Here is a 23,469-nt window from a genome sequence, read left to right as displayed (position 1 = left end):
CTAGACCATCTTCTGATGACATGCACGTGAAGGTTTTTTTTTAGAAGAGAAGGGGAAAGACAACTTTTGGGATTTTGGAAAACCTTTTGTTCATGTTTTCAGAAGCCATATCTGGATCCATTGTTCCTTACATAGCCCAGACAGAGCAATGCACTATTACTGCTGTATAGCAAACCTGCCTCATGTATCACGTTATGGCAGCCCATTGGCCCATCTTTCCATACTCAAGGGACCCAGCCACACAAAAGCGATTTTGACTCATCTTTGTGAGACCAACTTGAGAAAACATCCCTATTATTTTTAAGGGTTTCTCCTGCTCTTGGTCTTGCTATTTCTCACCTTGAAAACAGACCCCAAGCCAAACTCCTTGTTCTAAACCCAGATTAAATCTGGTTCTCTGAGCCTGCCAGTCTAGATGAACACAAATCCTATGCAAAATGACACTTTTGTGCAGAGTAAGACAAGTCCACGCAGTGTGGAACAGCAATTATCAACATAGCTGGAGTTGCCTCCTGCCCCTCTGCTGTGGTCAACAGAAATGGAAACAACACAAGATATTCTCGTTCTTGGTATGTCTGTGCTGAAGGAGGGCTTTAAGTTGGCCTTCTGTCTCCTGTAACCCCAGGGGATATGATTAATGAAAAGAGCTGATTATCTGTCATTGCTATAACATGCTTCACAGACAAAAAAATTAATTCCACTTATTTTTGTTTTCAACTGCATATAACCACTACTTAGTTCTCAATAAGCAGCTAACATCTTCCTAGAATGAAGGGAATCTCTGTCTGTATGGTGGGAATTACCAGTTTATGATCTTATTCATTTCTTGAGACAATTCGACAAGGACACTTTGGCACATACTGAAGTTTGGTTCTTTGTCCTTCAAGAACTGATGATGTATCATCTCTGATGGATGCTCATTGAACAAAAATAACAAAGCAGAAATATTTTTTTTTCTCATAAAAATAAGTTTACATATTATGCTAAAGTCATTATTCAAATTCACAGTTGAAAGTGATTATCACACTGCCTCAGACACAAATTCATGCAAGAATTTCAGTTCAAGTGATTCAGAGGAACCGATGAATAAATAGTCCCATCACTGTTTTTTGATGCAGGAGGGCAATGGCCATTTCTTGTGTGGAAATTATGAGCTGATGAGGACGTCTCTGTTCTGTAAATCTGGGCTTGCATTTCGCAGCAACCAAACTTGCTCAACAGAATGAAGAAATCCCTGCGGAAAGTCTTGGTGAAAATGGCATAGAGGAAAGGGTTAGCACAGGAATTGATGGGGTAAAACAAAACCAGAAGGATCTTGGATTTGGACACTGTGATGAGAGGAACCTTGAGTGAGGCTGATATTGCAAAAAAAGATATTGGTGCCATGCAGAGGAAGTCTGTAAAGATCAGTATGGCCATGCGCTTCGCAATCTTGGTGTCGCTGTTTGAAGAGATGACATTAGGGTTTCTTACAGTAAAGTAGATGCAGATGTAGCAGCCACATATGACCACAAATGCGAGTACATTCAACACTAAAAGAAATATAACATAAGCCTGAGAAAATGGTGTTTCTATATCCATGGGCAAACAGATGCTGACCTTCATGTAGCTACTGACACCAAATATAGGAAGAAGTGCCACTGTGAAAGCAAGCATCCAGCCAAAAATCATTATAATCACAGCATGACGAAATCGAACCTTGCGGTCCAGTTGCATGGCATAGGTGATGGTGTGCCACCTTTCCAGAGTTATCACAGTCAACGTGTAGACTGAGAGTTCACTTGCAAACACTGTGAAAAATCCTGCAGCATTGCATCCTGCCCCAGTTTGCCAGTCTATGGCATAGTTATAATACTGGCTTTTGGTCTGGATATCTACAGATGCAATAAACATGAGATATATACCTATGCAGAGGTCTGCAAATGCAAGATTGCACATTAGAAAACGAGGTACGGTGAGTTTGTATTGACTGCTTATTAAAATAATTAGGACAACAATGTTCCCAGTGATAGCTAAAATGCTGATAAACCATATCAGGACTCTCAGAATGTTGTATCCCATGATATCTTCACATGGATTGAAAGCATCGGGTTTAGGTGAACAAGCTACATTAACTATTTCATTGCATAAACCATAGTCAAATTCGCTGTCTGCTGGGTCAAATCCTATGCCATAGTTGGAAATATAATCGTCAGCTGCAGATCGTCTGTGTATCTTGTCGCCAGGCTGCTCATCGAGGTCTTGCTTGGCCTGAGATATGCTACATATTGGATGTAATTCAGTGCTGAAATAGTAAAAAGAGCAGCGTTGGAAACTAAGAGACATGGCACAAGGCATACAACAAACACAAAATCATTCCGTTTCCGTTAACAGCTCAATTTTTCTGTTTAGGTTAATACATGGACTGCCTCACAGCTTGAAGTTAATAGTCTGGCTGGTCCCTATTTATAAAATTTTACATGAAAGTGTAAATGATTTGGAAACATCATAAAATGTGATGGAAAGGAAAGCCTGATGTTTACTTCATTAGTAATAATGACACAGTCATCCACCTGGACATGTGCAGTCTGTAAGAATCTGTCCTTATTTCAACAAAATTTCTCACATAACCTGTCAGTGATAAGCTGATTCTTGCATGGAAGAAACATGTGATGATGAATTCCTACATAAGACTGAACTTTGAAGAATGAGTCAATTCAGCTGTGCCCGTAAGGAGTCTGTATAATCATAGTAATGCAACTGTCCCTTAGTATTACTCTCAAATTCCTTTTTTCCTAAAGTTTTTGGCAGTCAGTGTGCCATATTCAATCTTGTAACTCCTTCAGGGCACAGAACAGCTTCAGTTTGTGCCATCCATTTTGAGTATCTCGTATCATATTGCTAACTAGCCATTAACACAAATAAACAGCATAAACAAGTTCATGCAGTCTTCCAGTTAATTTCTAGAAGCCAGATGCCAACACACACACAAACACAAGGCATGGTAGAACATTTTGCTTAAAAGCTGTTTTTCAAAGAAAATAGATTTGAAACCAAGTGAAGTGAAGCAAAGCCAAAACAAATGAAATCACACCACACCGAACCAACCCAATATTTCTGTAGAATCAGTAGTTGCTTTTGTTTCTGTCAGAAAGTATTTTTTAAACATTTTGCATATTTTAGAAAAGGTAGATAAAGGAAATAAATGAAAAGAGTTTAAAGAAAAAAATGTCTTTGAAAGTGAAATTAATATTTTTTGCCAGTTTTGTGTTTATTTCCTAGAGGATTAACTCTATGCCCTTCTTCATGCATACACCAAAGTAAGAAACAGATGTTTTGGCTGAGAAGGATGATCAGCTCCATCAAATCAATAGATATCAAGGTGTGTTAACAAAATATAAATGATCAGACTTTATGAACTGCTTCTCCTAGGTCTCCTTTGAAAATAGGTGTCCCGGAAACTTGCATCTATAGCTTTACATAAAACGGATCCAAACCTAGTCCAAATTAGGGAATGAAACAGTTGACAATGTGTTGCAAAACCAGCATGATTCAGCTCTGTCTACTTTCATCTGCAGCCTAGACAGGAATTTAGTTGTATAACTTCTAGAATGGGACCCCAGCTTATCTTCCACCCTGACTTGTAGTACAGTTGAGAGAAGAGCTTTCTAGGCAAGTTAGGCTGAAATTGTTAAACAATTGGCAGCAGCTTAAAAGGGAAAATTCTTTCTCGTAACCTAATTTTACCCTTTGACTTTGTGCACTCACTACATCTTCCAAAAATCGAGTTTAAAAGGTCTGCAAGAAAGGAAAACTAATGAAGGCCCAGCACCAGAAGGTGAGGGACATTTCCTATGAGGTTCTGAGCATCCTCTGCTATTATCAATATTTTTTATCTTGCCTGTCAACTGAGGCAGAAAACTGATTTTCTGTGAGGTCATATATGCTCTATGGAGGTCACAATAGCAATAACAAGGCATTACATTTTACTCCCCTGTGTTCTGCTCACATAAGGATGAGTGAGGGGTCCAGTGTATTGATCAATATATCAACACTTTTCTAACTGAAAGGGAATATATGCTTCCAAGGAGCAATAATAGGAGTATAAGTCCCTTAATTTTGAGTGCAACAGACACGTGAAGGCACTGAAAGCTATTGTAATTGGTGATTCTTCTTTAATGAACTGAGAGAAATATTTTTATCTGGTCATTTCTCAGCCGTGAGTTAAAAATAAACCTTTTCCCAAATTACGGATGCGCTGCCTGGAGCTAAATCTGTCCCCTGATAAGACTGCTATGTAAGTCAAATTAGGTGTTTCCGATTATTACAATTTATTCATTCTTAAATTATTTTACAGCCAGCGGTCCCAAATAAATTCAGGTTCCCACAGAGCTGGCCGATCTGTTTTTCTCTGAGGATGGGTGGTGAGGAGTCTTCTGGCTGGTTACCTGTACCACGAGCAGATAAGATGGACAGCTGCAAACTCCAGAGGGAAAGAAGAGCCATCCTTTGGTACTGACTGCTTACCAGTTCTTTGCCTTGGGATATTTGCCCTTAGGGTTGTATAGTACATTCAGAACAACAAGTTAAAATATTTTTGGCAATGGATGCTTGCTTCCTTTTGAGAGAGTAGGTAGCATAGTTCATTTATTCAGTGTGTTTGTAACCCTCTGTTACCATTTAAAAGTGCTTTGCTGAAGTAAATCCTCTAAAAAACAAACCAGAGAAGGGACAATTTGAAGAATATCATTAAAATAGGCAGAGTGTTCTGAAAAAATTAGACAAAAATTACTACCTTCATACAAGAGGTTATTTTATGTTCTTTGTCTGGCTCTGGTGACAGCAAGATCTTATGTGAGAAACAGGCTCAGCAGGATAAACAGTCCTAATGTAGGTTCTGTATTGAGCCCTATCTCAAACCAATCATCCTCACTGAAAAGTGACTTCAAGTGAGTTGTGAGCAACTCATATTATGTTCTCATGAGACAAGGCCCAAATACAACTCCTGCTGATGCCACTTTTTTTTAAAAAATAGGATTTCAAGTGACAGCTCCTCCAAAGAATAATGATCAACTGGAAGGACAGAGTCATATCAATGTCATTCTTTTAGGCAGAAAGTGATCTTTATGTCAAAGAAAGCCAAAAGCTTGCTGGAGTTCATAATGGTCTCTGTCAAGGTGAAGGTTTTAACATCTAGCCTCTGCCCTACCCACACTTCAAGGATATTATTTTCCAGTCACAGAAAAACGTGAGTGAAGTTCAATCTACTGCACTGGGCTTGTCCTAAGAAATAAGTTTATCATCTGTAAGGCCAGCACCACAATATTCCAGTGTAATAAAACTACAGATCAATATTTATCATATAATCCTTCTTGGAATGGGAAACCAAACATTGTCTAAGCTTCAGTTTGTGTCTCAGTCTGGCAGAGCTGTGGTTGATGCAACATCCTCCAAAATTTAGGAAGCACTGTTGCTGTAACAGGCTTAAGCTTCCTATTATCACAACAGAGACTGTTTGCTGATGCAGATGGAAATTGGAGAGTTTATTGAGCATGATCCACTGTGTCAACTTATTTCACCTAAGGTTTTCAAGTGCTGCAAAAGTCTCCAGTGGGGGAAATCTTACATAAACAGGGCAACCACATAGGGGCCACACATCCTTCTATTAATTCCTTCCCAAATTTCCCACGTGAACGTAAACCGCTGCTGTGATACTTAGAAATGTGATTCTGAGAGTGAGAAGACATACTTTTCATCATCCCTGGATTACCTGGAAGTATTCTGAGACCCAAACAGGCATGGGAGAATGGCCCTCTCCTGTGGACGTGCATGGCAGGTGAGGTCACATCAGGCTTACCACCACAAGTAATGCCTGCTGCTCTGAACCGAGCACAGCTCTCACAGCTCTCACCAAAGAGATAATGCACATCATGTGATCAAGCACTGCAAAGTATTAATAACTCTTAAACAACCTGAGAAGTCTTCAATGCACATACAGCTTGTGCCAGCTGTCAAGAAAACTGCTTTGAAATGAAAGTGGGTGTAGCTACTGTATGTGTGACTAATCTCTGCTGAAGTATATGGTAATGCATTTGATATTCAAACTGAACTAAAATGCATCCATTTTCTTGCTTTAAGCTAGAGGCAGGACATTACTCTCCCACTAATTGCAGTACAAGACACATGACTGTATGAAAGAAATTGCCATTTTTAATTACATTTTAAAGCAGTTAACAGGAAGAGTTGATATAGATAATAGATTCTAATAGTTTTGCATTTATGCTTAATATTTTTAAAAGATGTGTCTGGTAAGTATTAAAGAAATTATAAATACATCCAAATTTGTTCTGTTGACCAGGATGATACAGTTCACATGCACATGTATTTCAGTAGTCATACATAATGTATCATAAAGAAGAGTATCTCCAACTTGCATTCTATTTCCTAGCCTTGCATCACACCTGATACTATAGGAGACTGTGAAATTGTGACCAGACTTGCTCCAGAAGCAGCCCCACTGCTGTGTGGTGCTCCAGCCCAGCTCGCTGGCCCTTGGTACTTGGGTTATGTGAGCTCTACACAGTTAATTGACATTTCTTTTCAAATTTGCACTTGTCCAGGCAGTGGAAAGAGCTAGCAGTGTCCTCCTTGGGTTCTTACCTGCTAGAGCAGAGGCATCCAAAAGTAGGGCTATACTAAGGGGCAGGGGAGTCCTGTGGGCTTTGGTTCCCTGAGCCAAGTATGATGTGAAAGTTATTTAAAGTCCAAATGAGGTGACTAGATACTCAGAGCTTACAGAACAGTAAGGGCCATTTCCTCTTTTACCTTTCCTTCAATAGCAACTCTTTCTCTGTTTTTGAAAAGTCCAGTTGCCTAATTTCTGGGATTTGGGTCTTGATTTGGCCCAAGGAGCTCAGAAGCCAAGTACCTTCAAAAATACAAACCATAATGATATCATGGTCCATTTGCAGATTCAGGGCTAAGCATTCTCCCATTGGACTCTTAAGCAAACACCGCTTTTCCACCAGTGCTGGAAGAACTGGATCCATTTCTACTTGGCAAGCTATCAAGCACTGCACCTGCATAAGCCTGCAGAAGTATGTGAAAATGTCTCTGGCTGATAAACTGTCCTATCAAAACTTTTAGCATTTTGGATCAAAAAGGGACAATGGGGGATGTATTCTGTCAGATACTTTCCTGCACTTTCCACCATCAGACTTGCACTCTTTCCACAGTTAATTTTGCAAACTCATGTAGGTGCTATTTATTAGCTATCAGCACAAGCAAGATCGCTTATCTTTCATAGCCTGGTAACAATACAATGCTAAAAGTAACATAAATGGCTATTATAACTATTCAAATAGAAGTAGTTTATGCTTTCTCTGCATAGTTCTGCTTTTCTTTGAAGTTTTAGGCAACTTCTGAAGACAACGTCTTGAATTATAACAATGATCTGCATTTTTTTTTTCTGCCATGGCAAATTCCAAGTCTTTGAGGACATCCAGTAAACGAAGAACTTCAAACAATAACCAGGGTTTCCGCAGGTACTGGTTCCTCATGTTTTCCAGTGGCACAAATTCAGAAGGTTCATTAGCTTGTTCATGTGTACATTTAAAGTCTATCTGAGCAGCCCAAAATACCCAATGAGAATCACTGATACCTGAAATCTCACAGCAACTTGCTAATGAAAAATAAACACAAGCATGAAAATTTATTTTGAGAGTCTAAAAAGACAGTCCACCCTCCCACCCCCTGCTGTTTATTTGGGTAAAAGGGTTAACCATTTCAGAAATCATGTCCAAAAACTTTTGTGTATGTAGACTGCACAGACCACGTGTCCGTAGCGCTTGGTTGGACAGTGTTCCAACATCAGTGTGGCTTTGTGAGAGAAGAGTTTAAGATCACTCAGCAGTCCTGTTACCCTCCTGAATTGACAGCCAAGGATTAACCAGCTTCTCTGCAAACACAGCTTTCCCTCCTGAAAGTTATCAGACTTTTCCTGTTGAAAGTCTTCAGTGTGGCTTCAGGATGATCCAGCATGACAGGTCCAAATGAAAGATGGACCTATGACAGGTAGGGGCTAGAGCTGGAGCTGGGAAAATTGCTGATGCTAACACAGTTATCAAAATATATTACTCCTGTGTGGCATGCATAAACCTGTATGTGTTATAAATTTATTTATTTATATCCATTTACTTACCTGCACTGAAGAGACCTTTTTCTATGCAGATTTTGAGGAACTTTAATTCACTATCAATTGTTGAGAAGCAGCAAAAAGAAAAAGAAATGAAATCACTTACTTTTGTCTTCTCCAGTTTGTAAATGCACAGCAATGGCTAGGATATGTGAAGTTTGCCTCAATCAGAGATCTAAACTTGCTTAAATCAGGAAGCTTTTTTAAATTGTATGTGGACCTTGCTCTTAGCTTCTTAATGAGTTCTAATCCATGACTTGGCAGGAAACTGATTCTCGTCCTTGAAATATCCCTTTAAGAAAACATATGAAAATCTCAGTTAAAAGAAACTTTACTGCTGCCAGATGGTGGACATGTGTTTTAGACTGTCCTGCTCCTTTTCAGAGTAGTGACTGGACAGAGATCAGCTGGAAATCAATGCTGAAAAGAGGTTTCAGGGATAAATTAGGTGTTCCTCCAGGAAACCTGATGTAATATTAATTGCAAACAACAATCAAGTGATGTTAGTTTGGTCAGAGAAAAAAGAAAAAAACCCCATAATTCTCTGGGTAAGAATTAGCAGGGACATAAACCATTAGTGCCATATGATTCTGGGTATAGTATTATAAATACCCGGTAATGCAACAGTCATCCCAGAACACTGTTACTACAGAACTGCTAAAAAGGCTGATGAAATCACAACAGAACTCTGCTATGTGAACATCACATCATGGAAAGGCTGCAGTGGAAAAGGCAGAGAGAAGCTCACAGGGCGGGTACAGATGTGAGGAGAGGTTTGGGATATCAGGTTTTGTACTCATTAGGAAGAAAAAGATTAAAGAGAGACAGGGGTGACATGGTTCAAACTGTGAGGAACAAAAATAACAAAACATTTCCAGAGGTAAAAAAACCAAAGAGAGCACAGACTGAAGTGAAGAAAGGGGCAAGATTACAGGAGGTTAGGAGAGAAGTATTTCTGTAGAAGGCAATTACTGTGTGGGACAGGCTATCAAAGGCAACGACGGAAGCAGCAGCTACTAATGTATTAAAGAGAGTATTAGCGGGGTTTTTAAAAGGAAACACATTGTGCAAACACTAAATCTTGACTTATGTCATGCAGGTGGGGAAAGGGAAGAGCCAAATGTGCTTCATCACAAGGCTAAGATATATTTAGGAACCCATCCCCATGGCTCCAAGGTGTAACAGCTGGGGCAAAATGTTCCCACATTTCCCTCACTGGGGCACAAACTGTGTCCTTCAGACTGTGAGAGCAGGAGCGCTCACTCCTTTCTCTTAAGAGCAATAGTAAAAATGAACTGCACAAAATCATCCTGTCCCCTCCCTTAGTCCCTGCGCTCTTATGGCCTGAGGTTTATACAGGATGCAGTGTTTGCTGAGGTTGCTCTGCTCTTTATTTGCTGACAAAATAAAGGAATTTTCCCTAATCAAGAAACAGGACTGACAATATTTGTCATTTTCTCCATGCTCCCTCCAAGGTACGGTTTCCAATTCATCTATAACAGTATGATGTCAGGACAACATGTTATTTGCTGTCTATTACCCAACATGCACAAATCGTTTTCATTATTGTATTAATACAGTATAGTGATACTATGTGAAGGGGAGACCAGGTTTTACCCATATGCAATAAAGTTGAGGCAGTTGCTGCATATCATATGCACATTTGCACCTCTGTTCTCCGTTCTAAGAAAAAAAATTAATACCACGAAATGACCCTGTTTGAACTCATGGCCTTTAGCTTAGAGTGGCCCAATCTAACAATTCATAGGCAGCTAATAAAGCAGTTGGTAGTGGGTAAAGATGACCTTCGTGTCCATTCTGTGCCCATCCTGTGCCCACAGCTGAGGCTTTGCATCCAGCCTCTGGAGGAATGTACCACCTTCAAAAACTGGACCGTGAACTGTGGCAGCAGAGGAGCAAACACAGATCCCACTCTGCTACCTGACTTCTACTGGAAGGGCAAGACAGACCAATGGAGTCAGAAATGCTTTGAACATCTGCAGGTCAGGCTGAGAGAAGCCATGCTGTGGTCCTGAGGTTGTTCTGGGCCTCAGCTGTTGCAGGAGCTAAAAAAAGCAGCCAGTGAAAAATTTTAGGCTACCGTTTTCTGACTTAGACACTCGAAGAGGTAATTAGGTTGCAGTGAGTAACCTTGATTGTTCCGTGGACTGACTATTGACCTTAGCATACTACCTAATGAAAACTGTCACCTAGAGTATCTACTCGTGACTGAACAACTAAAGAGCAATTTTTGGCCTAAGTCCACAGAAAGCATCACTCATGGCATCATTAAGACCCTGTGAAACTTCACAAGAGCTCATAATTCTGAACAAGAGCATGCAAAATGTTTTATTTGGCTTGTTAGATAAAATATTTACCAAGTCCAAACTGTTATTACATTCAGTGAAAATAACAAGTAAACAGGAATAGGAACATCACTTAAAAATTGCTAAAATCTTACTGGATCTCTGGGAATCTCCAAATAATTTCATTAATATTAAATATTTTTCCATGAAAATATTTTCTTTTTTTTTTTTTTGTTCTTTTTGTGCTCTTTATTGCACATAACAGAAGCAAATTAGGGAAAGTGCTTTGCATTTTTCTGCAGGGTTTTTTGCTATGTCTGGTAGGGATAGTTATCAATACACCACTGACTAGGTCCTGAACAGCAAACACAGACATTGTGCAGGTGGTTTAGTAACTTACTCCACTGAGTCGCCGCATGCAGACATCAGCGCAGAGGTTCTTTGGGCCATTGCTCTCAAGTTAGAGGCTTGATAAATTAAATAAGCACGATGAACAAGATGATAAAGTGGCACTAGAAAATCAAACCAGAAAGCATTGGTGACTGGAATACATGGTCTCATACTATTATTGCTTGGATGCTAGTCATCAGCCTTGACAGCAGCCAGTGCAGGAATAGGAAAAAGGAACCTGACTTCTCTTCCAGTCACTTCCCTTTCCCACTGGGAGGCTCTGTTGGATTAGTAAAAATGCTGGTCAGCTGATGGAGTTTGAAAGGTACACACAGAAATGGCAAGAAATGGCTGGAGGAGCAGCAATCAGAGAGGGGCAGACTGACTGGTGAGAACAATTTTCTCCTTTTATCTAAACGGATCTCTGGCTGCGCTTCAGGGACTCAGCTGTCAAGCTGGGGATCTACTGGAGTTCTCCTGTGGCCCCTATGTGTGGGTTTCCTGTTGAAGCCAAATTGCAAGGATAGGATGGACCAGAGCCATACCTCGCCCTGCATCCAAGTCAGGACATAGCCAGAGAACTCCTAAGGACTTCAGTAAAAACTGGTGCAAGCCACTACAGGTCTGCCAGCACCAGAAAATGATTAAATGAAACAATATGGCTGAAAACTGAAGCTATGAACCTCCAGGTTGGAAATACAGTGCATTTCTGTATAGAAGGGATGTTTATAAGTGTGGGAGTAAATAACCATTTGATTTAGTTGCCTACTGTCAGCACTGAAATCCTTTAACTCAAAACTTGAAGTCTTTCCAAAAGAGATATTTTAATTCTGCCAAGAGTTGTAAGCCTCAGAGAGGAAATGATTTGTGAAACTGTAGCCTGTACAAGGGCTAAGATTGCTGCTTTCTGACATTATAATTTGTGTTTGTGTTTCTTTCACATTATTGTAATATGCTGAGTTATAAAATAGAAGTTGTGTTAATTGACTCTAGAACATTGGTTCAGGAAGACCAAGAGTTAAAACATCCTGACATTCATTCTAATAAAATATTGAAGTCTGCAACACAGATTATATTGCAACAACACTATTTGTCCCATATGATTATGGGTCAATCATTTCCACAAGTGAAAGTGCATTCCTGGTGTACACTACAGTGATGGATGAGTGAGAAAGCTCTTCTTTCTTGACCTCAGTCAGGATAAAAAGGTAATTTCCCATCCATAAAATAATGGATGTATTGGTAATGGAACAGAAAACTTCTCACACAGATAAACTATCAAATGAACCTGAATTCAAGCCAAAGCAATTTGATAAACCTCCAGAATATTATTGTATCAGCTACAGCTTGCAGAGAAAATGAATTTACTTTTTGCTACAGGAAATAATGCTTTTTCAAAGAAACATCAATGATATTACTGCTGAAAAGATGCTCCACTGGCAGTCTTTTCTAAAGAAGGAAGACACTTTGAAGGAGTGATGGAAGAGCAGCAGAATGCAGTAACCCATACCATAGCTCTTCATATCACAGGTGCACTGTCCATCACAATGTGGAAAAAAGGCCTTCGGAAGAGCTCTCATCTGAACTCAAGGTTAACTCAAGTCATTTTTCTCCCTCTTTTTCAGATTTCTAACTAACATCTGTGTAAAATGTTCCTACATCTCCAATGACCTGTTTTCACCCTTTGTGGGTGACTCCTAGCCCTCTGTGGACATCCAGAGTAGATGGGAAGAGAAAAAGGCTCTAAAGAATTGGTAAGACAAAAAATTATTCCTGTGTGTCTGTTGCAGCTCTTATGTGTTGTGGTTTGTGTTCAGAAACACAAGCAGTTGTGCTCACTCACAGACATTTCCAGACTTCATGGCAAACCATGGTTTGAGGTAATGGTGACTGAGATTCAGGAGCGTCCTACTGCTGAATTATCTACTGCTGAGTTCTCCCTTTCCAGCTTATCACCCACCAAAAACATCCTGCTGTAGCTGCGTAATACATCTCACACTTTTCTCTACAGGTTATGGGACATCCCAGTCCCTGTCCCTGTAGGGTAGGGATTTTATCTTCAGAATTAAGCTCTAGAGATGCAGCAGCAGATCTTCAGTGGTAAGCAACTCAGATATAAGCACTGAGGATCCACTCAGCTATTCTTGATTTTGTTCAAACAAAAAACTAACAGCGTTTTTCTCCGGAAAATATGAAGCAGAATTACTCTCTTAAAGAGCTTAGCTGCAGAGAGAAATCTAGATCTAAATCTCTGGACAAAAATGCTCCCAAAAATTTGAGGAAAAAGTGAAAATGTGGATCTAGGCCGAAATTTCAGATATAGTTTCCAGTCTTTCTTTTTTTTTTTTTTTTTTTTTTTTTTAATATTTAGAAAAACACCTCCAGTTTTGAAATCCAAGATTTGTGAGATGTTGAAATCCAGACTGGCATTCACATGTTCCTCTTTGTTCTTTTCAAGGGGATTATTAATGATAAAATAATATCTGAATATTACTTACAAAACAACAGGCCCATTGGCTCCTTGGAAGACTTCATTTGGTAATTTTTCGAGGTTGTGATTATCACTTAGATTTCTGAAAGACACAACGATATCAATGCTAAAACAAAACGGGATTAAAAAAAATAGCTTGCAACCATTGCTACCTTGTAATAATTGCTTTTCAGAATAGTAAACAACAGAAATAGTTACAGCTCGTCCAGGTAGGTTCCATTAAATGCATGGTTTTCGATTTCCCGAATCCCATTTTTATTTAGCCATCTGCAATACAGAAAAAAAAAGAAAAAAAAACAACAACTTTGTTCTTATTCATGCTTCATAACTAAAATGTATGTAATTCAACAAATATAATTATTAAATGGGTATTAAAATGAATACCAGCTGGTAAGATCCCAATAGTTGGAGGAAGGCTTTGGAGAATACAGATGTGAATAGAGCACATGAGTGCTACCATCAGAGATGACATCTAGAGTGAGTTTCTGAAGCAAGGGCAGAGCTGATGCAGACACTGGTGCTGTTCATGTCCCCCCTGGGAAGGCTGCAGCAGAGTCAGTGAGGTTTTTCCAGGTTAATCCCAGGAGGGGTGAGACCAGAATCTTTCCTGCTGGTGCTGTCAGTGCTGATTAGGTTTACTTTTTTCAAGATGCTTAACCTTTGTCAGTTATTAGAGAAAAAGACCTCTCGCTGCCTGTGGTGGTGTCACGTCCTCATCAGGGCAGGCAGAGGAGGGAGGGTGACCATCCTCAAGTTGGGCAGGAAGGGGGTGGCAGTGATGCCAAACTGTCCAGGAAGCAGCTGATTCCTCCTGCATCTGCTACCTCGACAAATTCTGCTCCCTGTCTGCCCTGCTGCCCCAGCCTCACCTTCCTGGGATCTGTCCCCTGAGAGGAGACATGGGTAGTGAACCTGGGAATTGAAGCTCCTGAGGCTTTCTGCCAAGTTTTTATGCTGGTGCATTAACTAATTAATGTTTAACATCTTTCTCTCTCTTCCCTTCACAGTCCTAAAAATTTACATTTGGGTCAGTTATATTTATCATCTTTATGGTGCAATCTTTCATCTTGCTTTAGGTGTCATTTTGCATCTCGTGCCCTCTCCAACAGGCAACGGCAGGTCTGATTGATGACAAAAATGGCATGATTTAATTAAACTGTCAGCAAAACTGGATGTTTTGTTTCTAATTCACACTGAAAATTGAGCATGCAAGTGACCCACTTATCTAAGGTCTGAGGTGGTGAGATAAGGTCAGCATGGAAATCAGCTATGGGTCTGGTTGAAATGATTATGCTTTTGACCAATATAGGCAGATGTACATAGCTCCGTGTCTATAATGTCTGTCAGGTCGGATCAGGAGAACTGTCACCATCCCTTTCACTTGCAAGCACTATTAGACAGGAATGAGCAGGCACAGAGAGACATGTCCCTGCTTGCTGCATTTAAAACAGTTATTATCTCACATTGATCTTATCCATCCATACCTACCAGGCTGATACATATGCTTTTAATCACAGTATTAGCACTTACTGCATTCTCTCAATGAACATGATGCTAATGCAATGAGATACTAAGGTCATAAAATCAGAATCACTGATTTTCAGAGCCATACAGGGTAGACTTACACTCCTGACAACTGGTTATTCACATTCAAGTGGTAAGAAGAGCAAACAAAATTTTACCTAAATCCCAAGACCTCATTATATTTTATATAGACAAGTTTCTACTGAGACAAATTGTCCCCTCACTTCAACCAGCATCCTTACTGAAAATGGAGGCAGAGATCCAGAACCTGGACATATGGGCTTTTTACTCCCTATTTGGTGGCTGTAGTGGTATTTTTAAAACACGTTTTAAAATTCATGTGGCGCAGGACGCCACTGCCCCTGAAGTACTATTTACACCCTATTTCGGGGCAGAAAAGCTCTATCTTAGGCTCTAAGTGGCATGTTGACCTGGAAGCAAAGATAATTTCTTCTATAAATTTCTAGCACTTCTTTACCAAATGTATCCACAGTCTTGATCAGATCCAACCCAAATTACTGACTTAAACGTTCTTGGAGCCTGCCACAGTGAAACCTGCTAAAATTAGATGTCCCCAGAATGTGGAAGTTCAGTGGGTCCTAGATGTTTTTAATGCCATCTTAGCATGCCAGATTTCATAAAATTATTTTGCTGTAACAGTAACTTACATTGCATTGCATAGTGACTTCAGGTTTTTATAGGAAGGCAGAAAATTTGGGTCTAAAATGAGGCAAGGTCATCACAGCACAAGGAAAGCCTCATCAGGGACTCTCAAAGAGCACAAGCAGGGCCCTTTTCCCACGGGAGAACTGCAGCAGAGCCAGGGCATTGCCTGACCAGGCGAGTGGTGGCCAGGTCTGCTTGCTCCTGCACACACAGGTGGGCACACAGAGCCCACAGCCATGGGGCTGTTGCAGGGCAAAGCAGCTGGAAGAGGACACAATCCCCTCACAGGCCAATTTTACTAGCAAACCAGCAGCCTTAAGTCCTCAGAGAAGACTACCCTTCGACACCCAGGCAGTAATCATGTAAGCAATGGCTTACATCCTAGGGAGAAAGGGAAGCCAATTCCATGCTGCTCAAGTAGCACAGAGAGGTCAAATCACAGTAAAAATCAGATATTTATCTCACCCCTCAGTGGTATTATGGAAACAAGCTCTGAAAATACAAAGTCCCACCTGAGTAGCAAATACTATGATCACAGGAGAAAAGGTAAACTAGTACATTTAGGGTATCATGACTTGAACATATAAACTGAGAAAACTGTGTGTGTGTTTAAAACTTCAGGGAACTTGAGATACACAGAGGTTGTGCATAACTGGTGGAGACAAAGGTGAGATAACAGCTAAATGACTTGTTACTGGCCTCTTTTCAAACAATGATGGTCTGACCTTGCTACCATGAAAATAATGTGAGCCCAATCAGTCAATCAGATCTCGTTTGACTGCTTCAGCATGCGAGGTAAACTGCACACACTCTCTGGGAAATTTTTCCAGTCTGGGCACTGGCTAGATGAAATGAAGGCAGCTTGTTAGCAAGCAAACAGTACATTTTGATACAGCAACAGAAAGGATCAAAAAAGCCAGATAGTTCATTAAAAAACATGACTGTTCAAGTCAAATGTAGTCATCTAACCACGCAGTTTGAAACTGCATTGTGAACCGGCCTGTATCAATGCATTAACATTGTGTACAAATATACCACATTTTCACAAGATCTACATATATTTTGCCTGAGTAATAAACATCTTCAAATCATGTGTCTGACTGTAAATATTTATGAGTCATGCCATCCTTTTGAATACAATTTCTATTGCATGGAACTGTTGTTGTAGGTGGAATATGTTTAACCTTGGCATCAGTAATTACTAAATTTTCTCTGTGCTGTGCTTCTAAAATAAAGATCGGGATCTGAATACAGCAACAAAAAAACCCACAAAAGCTTTCATTTTTTCATGGCCAGAAAACAAAATACAGAGATTTCAGGAGAAGTCTAAAATCTCAAACTGAATTTGTAAGTGTATAAAATAGTCCCCATCTCCTGGTTTCCTTGACCCTAATCTGGAGAAGAAATGACCTAACGAGGAAAGTAATGGATTTGCTGTGTCTTACTCACAGAATCACACTTTCAGAACTCAGGCCCATGAATGAATTTCGTTCGATTGTACGTATATTGATGTTGTCTTGAATATCTCTGAAAAATAGAATATGACAGAAATTACATCTTCTTGTACATCTATGATTCTTTCAATTCAATATGTTATTTCAAATACAATATTTTTCCTAATAGACAGTCCAAGGAAGTATTGTATGCAGAGGTTGACTACTTAAGTTTTTAAGACATTTTGTCTGCAGAGCACAAATGTTATCATAAAGGTGGGACCATCCCCACACTTCCCTCCCAAATAAGCTGAAGCTATTAAAATGCATAAAGGCACAGATCTTATAAACCTGAGGTAGATTAAATAGTTCCTCCAGCAAATATACTACCCAGAAAATGCAAACTGAGGAGTTTTGAGGCCATCCCTTCTCACAGCCTCCCAACCAGAAGAAGGAAAATCCATTAGCCTTTTTGGCCTGATTCAGCAGGGTACCTACCAGCCCATGAATAATTCCCCTGCTGATGTCAATGGGGTTGCTTATAAGCTTTGTATGTGCTTAAGAACTTAAGACACGGGACTCTTGTCAATGTGGTTTGTTGAACTGACAAGTTCAGTCTTTCAGCAGTTTTGACTGATATGAGAAAAGGAACGGCAGATATACATTCTGTTGCTTGCTCAAAATAGACCTCAAAGAAGTTAAACAGTATTACTCATAATTTAGACTCAGGATATGGTTGCTTTCATGCTGTTTCTGTTGGAAAGCACAGAACAAAATTAATTATCTGCAAAGCTTGAAATTAGGCTTGGTTCCAAAATTATCTCATGCTGAGAGTTGAATATGGCCACAATTCTGTATTAACTGACACACAGAGGTCTCATTCTGCACAAGACCCATCAAGACCAAACTTTGAGTATTGGCACAACAGGAATTTTCTTATTGGCCTCGGTGGGGTCAGGGTTTGAAACAATGTCTAGTTTTGGACTTAAGCAGTATAAAGGGCTAGTTATTCTTGCAGAAAAGTGAGGCATTTCACCTGAATAAACCCAAACCTCTTGCTCATCAGGACATGGTAATTCAAATCTAGTTAAGACTGATGATGAACTTACAAGTATACAGGGGGAAGGCTCTGTAGCTCTATATCTGTTGCATTTGCTTGATAGTTTCAGGGACCCCTGAAATGCATTCCTCAAAATTACAGTTGTTAAATCTATTACAGCAATTTATTCCTTATGTTATAGGTATGCATGCTATATTCAGGCTTCCCTCTCTATGTTTTCTATGCATTTTTATTCATATCAATGGCCTTTGCTAAGACAATTGCAGGATTAAAGTTTCTGCACCTTGAAATCTTCTAATCAAAATTTGAGCATGCAGAACTTTGCCTGTGCATTAACAAATTCTTTTGTCCAATGGCAGGAAAGAAATAGTTGCTTATCTCCTGAGTTTTCTGCTTATCCTAAGAACTGGTTGAAAAATTTCTGTCCAGATTTTTTTCAGAAAAGAAAACCCAAACTTTTGCTGACATGCATTTTTTAAAGAAAAATGGAGCTTTTACAGGAAAAAAGTTCCTGTATTCACACAAGGTTTTACGTATTTTTTTTTCCCCTATTACCATTGACATTTTCCATAGAAAAATATATTTTGTTCTCTGGACAGTTTCTCATAAGCATGGCAGAGATATTTCCACAGCTCCAAGATCAGCAATTATTGCCATGCAAGCCAGAGAACTGTCAGCAGGTGGCAACAATTTTTCACTACCACCAGCCTGGTTTGGATTTCAGCCGGTGAGAGAGGAGTAAAAGTCTGTTTATCCATCCCCTGGGCCATCCAGGCACACACTTAGATGAAGAGTGGTCTGTAAAGTGCAAGCTACAACACTTTGTAGAAATAAGACCCAGGGAGAACTGAGATCTTTCAGGCCACATTATAATGGATGCCTACAAAATTACAACCCAAAATGCTACCATGAAGCTAATAAGTGAACACAAGGGGAATCAAATCTTGAAAGGTTTTGTTGGAGCTGGAAAACATTCAAAGGGATCTTTTAAAAAGTGAAAAGTGGACATTAAAACTTACAGTAAAACTTTCTGGAAAGAGTACACCTTATGAACAGCAGGTAAAAACCGAAGGCCAGTGTTTGATATTAACCTAAGTTGGAGAGAACAGACGAAGATTATTCACTCTTCCCCAGGAACAAAACAATAATTAATAAAGAGGAAAGAACATTGGACTTAAAATGGTAGCCACAAAAGGCAGAGTTTAGCCACATACAGGGGTTTTGCTCGTGGGAAACTTGGCATTGTAATGTAACAAGGGTTTTTGGCAAACCATGAGCCCCACTGAAACCAAGGGAGAAATCCTGCCCTGGATAATTACACAGTCCCTCCTGATGATCTCAGGAAACTGTCAATGTTAATTTCACAACCACATCCTAAGCAATCAACTGCACAGACACAGAATAATTATTTTCATAGTAGCTCTTTTAAGACAAAAGTATCAACTCACCACAATTTTAACTTTCTACTGCAATAAAGGATACGTTAATTCCACTGGAAATAACATTATTTCATGAAAATAAGGGAGAATTAGGAAGCTTTATTCCCCAGCACCTCCCATAGCAAGGAAGTAGATACATGGAAACATTTCAGCATCTTGCATGACTAGAAATGGGCCCAAGTCTCCGTGTTTAACTGCTTCCAGCCTCTCACCATGTTGAACATCACTGGCTTCTGCATTGCAGTTCCTGTCCGTGAAACACCATCCCCGGAATGATGACTCTGAAAGATAACTCTGTGCCTACAACCAGTGGGGAAACAGGGCCACGGGTATCCAGAGAGACGCGTTGTGTCCAATTTTAGCAAATGTTGTTACCCAGAGCAGTAACAAAGGCAGGACAAGCGTGATGCTGCCATGCAGCAGGAGGCAGCTGGTGGCTGCTGATGTCTGGGAGGGCTGAGCGCAGGAGGGAGGCAGAGCTGGGTCAGGCTGATGATACCAAACAAAGACGAAATTTGGTTTCTTGAAAGGATAGCTATCTCTTTGTATTTTTAATATGTCGGATGGTAGAGAAGGTAACATTTCATTGAGAATGTTGGAAAAACCTTAGTAGTACATGGAAAATATTTTTTATCCTGACACTTAAACAGAACAATGTTCTTTCACTACTGGATGTGATTTCTTTTTTCAAGATTAATTCCTGAATAATTGAATGATGAAGAAAAGCACTGTCTGAGACTGGAAAAAAGAACAGGATTCATTTGATGTTTATTATGAGCCTAGATTATTTCAGGAGAGTTGTAATCTTTTGAGTTTCACAAACTGAACTGAAGCTAAACACCTATACATGACAACCAGATCCTAAATTTGGGCACTGAGGGTGACACAGAAGTCATTCACTTGCATAGGTGTTGCTCTAATATCCCTGAGGTGGCATCTGGATATCCTCAATGTACACATTGCAAAGCCAGCTTGTCATCTGTCTCATACGCACAAAAAAAAGTAAAGTATAGTGAACATTCAAGAAGCCAATTTGGGAAAGTTGCTGAAATGTCATGGCTGTTTCATCTCAGGAGTCAGAGTAGTCTGACATTGCATTAGTTTAAAAATAACAGCTATTACATATGACCAAGAAAGCTCTACAAAACACATTTGAAAAATATTACATATAGTTAAATAGAAAGCATGATTAATGAAGTAGGTGGATTTCACAAGGCCCTTATTATTTAAAGTACTTCTGCACTTGTATTTCGTGAAAGGAAGCAACAAATGAAGAACCTGTAACTCCCTCCTTACAGTATTTTAAAGTACACTCTCTAAATTACTGGAGATATACAGGAATTTATTTGAAAGCTGCCTTTAATTTTAAATGAGTCATATGCTAAAAATTTATGCAATTCTTTCTACAAGCCACTTGTTAAACAGGAGTTATGCTATGCTTTTGCCTTAGTAGAAGCGAACTGCTGCCATGTCTTGTGTCGCTATTGCAGGACAGAGGAGAAGACATGAGAAGCTTTCCTTTCTACAGTACTTCGCCAAGAAAATCTCCAGCATCGTGCTGCAGTAATGAAAGACGCTGATACTCTAATATATGCTATTCAAATGCTGCCTCCAATGTAACTTACTCCCAATGTATAAAAATAACACACTGGTTAGCAGGGCTTTCACCATACATGTATGAAGAAACATATCCAAGATCTTTGGTTGATGCCATAGTCCTTATCTTTCCAGTAATCCAAAAGTGTTCAGTGCTCAATTTGTACCAGTGTCATCTGAGCAGTATGAGATGAAGAGCAAAGCATCTTTGACAAATTATTACGTTTTAAAGTAAATCTACAGGTGGCACAAAGCACTGATTGCACAGAGATACAGAACAGTGATTAGGAGCAGGAGAGGATGTTCTTTTAATTAATTGCAGAAAAAGAACTAAAAAGATATTTAGTTAGACTGCAGCCTAGATCCTCCCTCTCTTTTTATTCAACCAGCAAATCTCCAGAGGACTTTAAGTGGATAATCTTGTTAGGATGTAGATAATCCAATTTACTGAATATCTTTCCTGCAGGACAGTTTTGTCAATATATTTACCATATAACATATACATCCTTAGTAGCCTCAGTTTAAACAAGTGTCCTCTTTAATCTGTGTTATAACTGAGTCCCCCCTTGCCATGCATAAACAGCTCAGTAAGAACCTGTTTTTCAGACGGCTGATGGCTGCTTTCCAAAGCATTAATTGTCTTTCTGAAAAGGCTTACTGCAGTCAGCACTTAAGAAACCATAGCACCCTGATCAGCAGAGAAAAAAAAAATCTTTCAGGAACTAATTCCTAGAAGATTCTGGCTGCTTATCTCCAGATATAGCAACAAGCCTGCTCTTTTTAATGCCAAATTGGTTGGAACTACTCTGACAAAACTGGGAACACAGTTGACCTCATCAACTTATTGTGGGATTTGCTAAATTGCAATCCCGAAGTGGGCAGAGATAAATACAACATAACTCAGGAAGCATTATTTTTGTATCCCTTAATCATGCTGGTTACTTTATACTGCATGTGAGCCTGACTTCACCCAGAGATTCCTCTGACTCACGTGTACCAGCCTTGCAGGCTAAACTGAGACTATAATCTACAATGCTAACTCCTGGGGCAAAATCTTTAACTATGAGGCTGCCATGCAAAAGGAAGGAAAAGAGCATTGCTTCTTTTTATTGAAGAGGCAACTCCATGCAAAGGGTCAGATAGATACTCTGTGGACTTGAGTGCATTTGCCGCAAATACAGGTTTGGGTTTAGGAAGCATACCAGGAACATGTGTGTCAGGTCCTCCACAAAATAAGACCAGGTAGGTGCAAGCATCTGCAAGATCTGGAGTTGGGCTCTGTCCTCCACATGCAAACTATTTTGCAGGTAAAATACATGCTTTTGTGACCTAAATTTCCCTTCCCCTCCAACAATCCAACTGTATGCCCTCAAAATTGATCTGAAAATTGATCTTTCTATTTTAAGGTGAGATTGCTTAATGCAAGATGTCGACACATCCACTGTAAAAAAGAACCAAAGGACACAGATTACACATGAGAACTAATTCTGGAAAGAAAATAGGTTTGAAAAGCCATTATGACATTATTAAACAGACAATGCCACAGCTCTTCTTAATGAGAACCAGATAAATAATCTTGTACCCATGAAAAGGTCAATAAGTTACCATTTTGAAGCAGTCGGTGTCTTTGGCATATATCCAGGAAGACCAATTAAAAATTTTTTTCACTGCTTCTAAAAGACTGGTAAGAAATTTAAGGTTGTGTTTTTCTAGAAGATTTAGAGTATTTCAGCATTGCACTTTTTAGCATTTTTCTCTCAGTGTTTTTGCCATACTAGCAATGATGATGCAGGAGACAAAGGGAGTAGGCTAAGTGTGGAATCTGTACTCAAGCTGGCAGAGATAAAAGCCTATTAATGTTGGACAGCTAGTGGCTGTAATGAGCCTTTGAAGTTGATGAGAGGACTGACAAGGCTAGCCAGAGCTTCTTGCCTGCCTATAAATGAGACCTAGTAGCTATGCAACTATTTTTGAAGCAGCACAGAGAAATCCTTGCAAGCAACATGTTGCAAAGGTCATTAAACTGATGGGCTGTGGTGTCTGGGCTCAATCTCAGGCATTAATTCAGTTTTCTTTCTCTCTCTTTCTTTTTTTTTTTTTTTTTTTTAATCTGCCAGTAAATATATATTTTGCTGTGAGGCTTTCTGAACTCCAACAGTTCTGTCACAGCCATGACACTGTTGTGAGGAAGCAAACGGTGCATCTTATGTGCTGGCAGACTTCTACTACACCTTGAAACTTCAAGAGAACTAAATGAGCCCTGCAATGGGCAGGTTCTTGAGTCCCCTTGCTTTGGCATGCTGGTTGCAGCTGGGTCTCACGATACCTCTTTACACTGAGATACTGGTGTGTCTGTGCCAGCTGTTCTGCCTGGTAGTTCAGACTCGGAAG

At 39.7% G+C, this 23,469-nt stretch overlaps 1 protein-coding gene across 1 annotated transcript in view; it reads right to left on the bottom strand.

The window, feature by feature from the left end:
- Positions 1-1,056: 1,056 nt before the first annotated feature.
- The window catches only part of FSHR (follicle stimulating hormone receptor), a gene marked incomplete at both ends in the record, with an annotated part of 80,979 nt that continues 58,566 nt past the window's right edge, over positions 1,057-23,469 (bottom strand). The window contains 6 exons of the mRNA XM_082049420.1: positions 1,057-2,284; positions 8,280-8,465; positions 13,368-13,442; positions 13,559-13,627; positions 17,000-17,077; positions 19,063-19,134. Coding sequence (XP_081905546.1) covers positions 1,057-2,284; positions 8,280-8,465; positions 13,368-13,442; positions 13,559-13,627; positions 17,000-17,077; positions 19,063-19,134 — 1,708 coding nt within the window. The remainder of the gene's footprint in view (positions 2,285-8,279; positions 8,466-13,367; positions 13,443-13,558; positions 13,628-16,999; positions 17,078-19,062; positions 19,135-23,469) is intronic.

This window comes from Streptopelia decaocto (genome assembly GCF_964273445.1).
Source record: "Streptopelia decaocto genome assembly, chromosome: 3".
NCBI lineage: Eukaryota > Metazoa > Chordata > Aves > Columbiformes > Columbidae > Streptopelia > Streptopelia decaocto.
The sequence above is the reverse complement of the archived record's forward strand: the minus strand, read 5'-3'. Positions and strand labels throughout refer to the sequence as shown.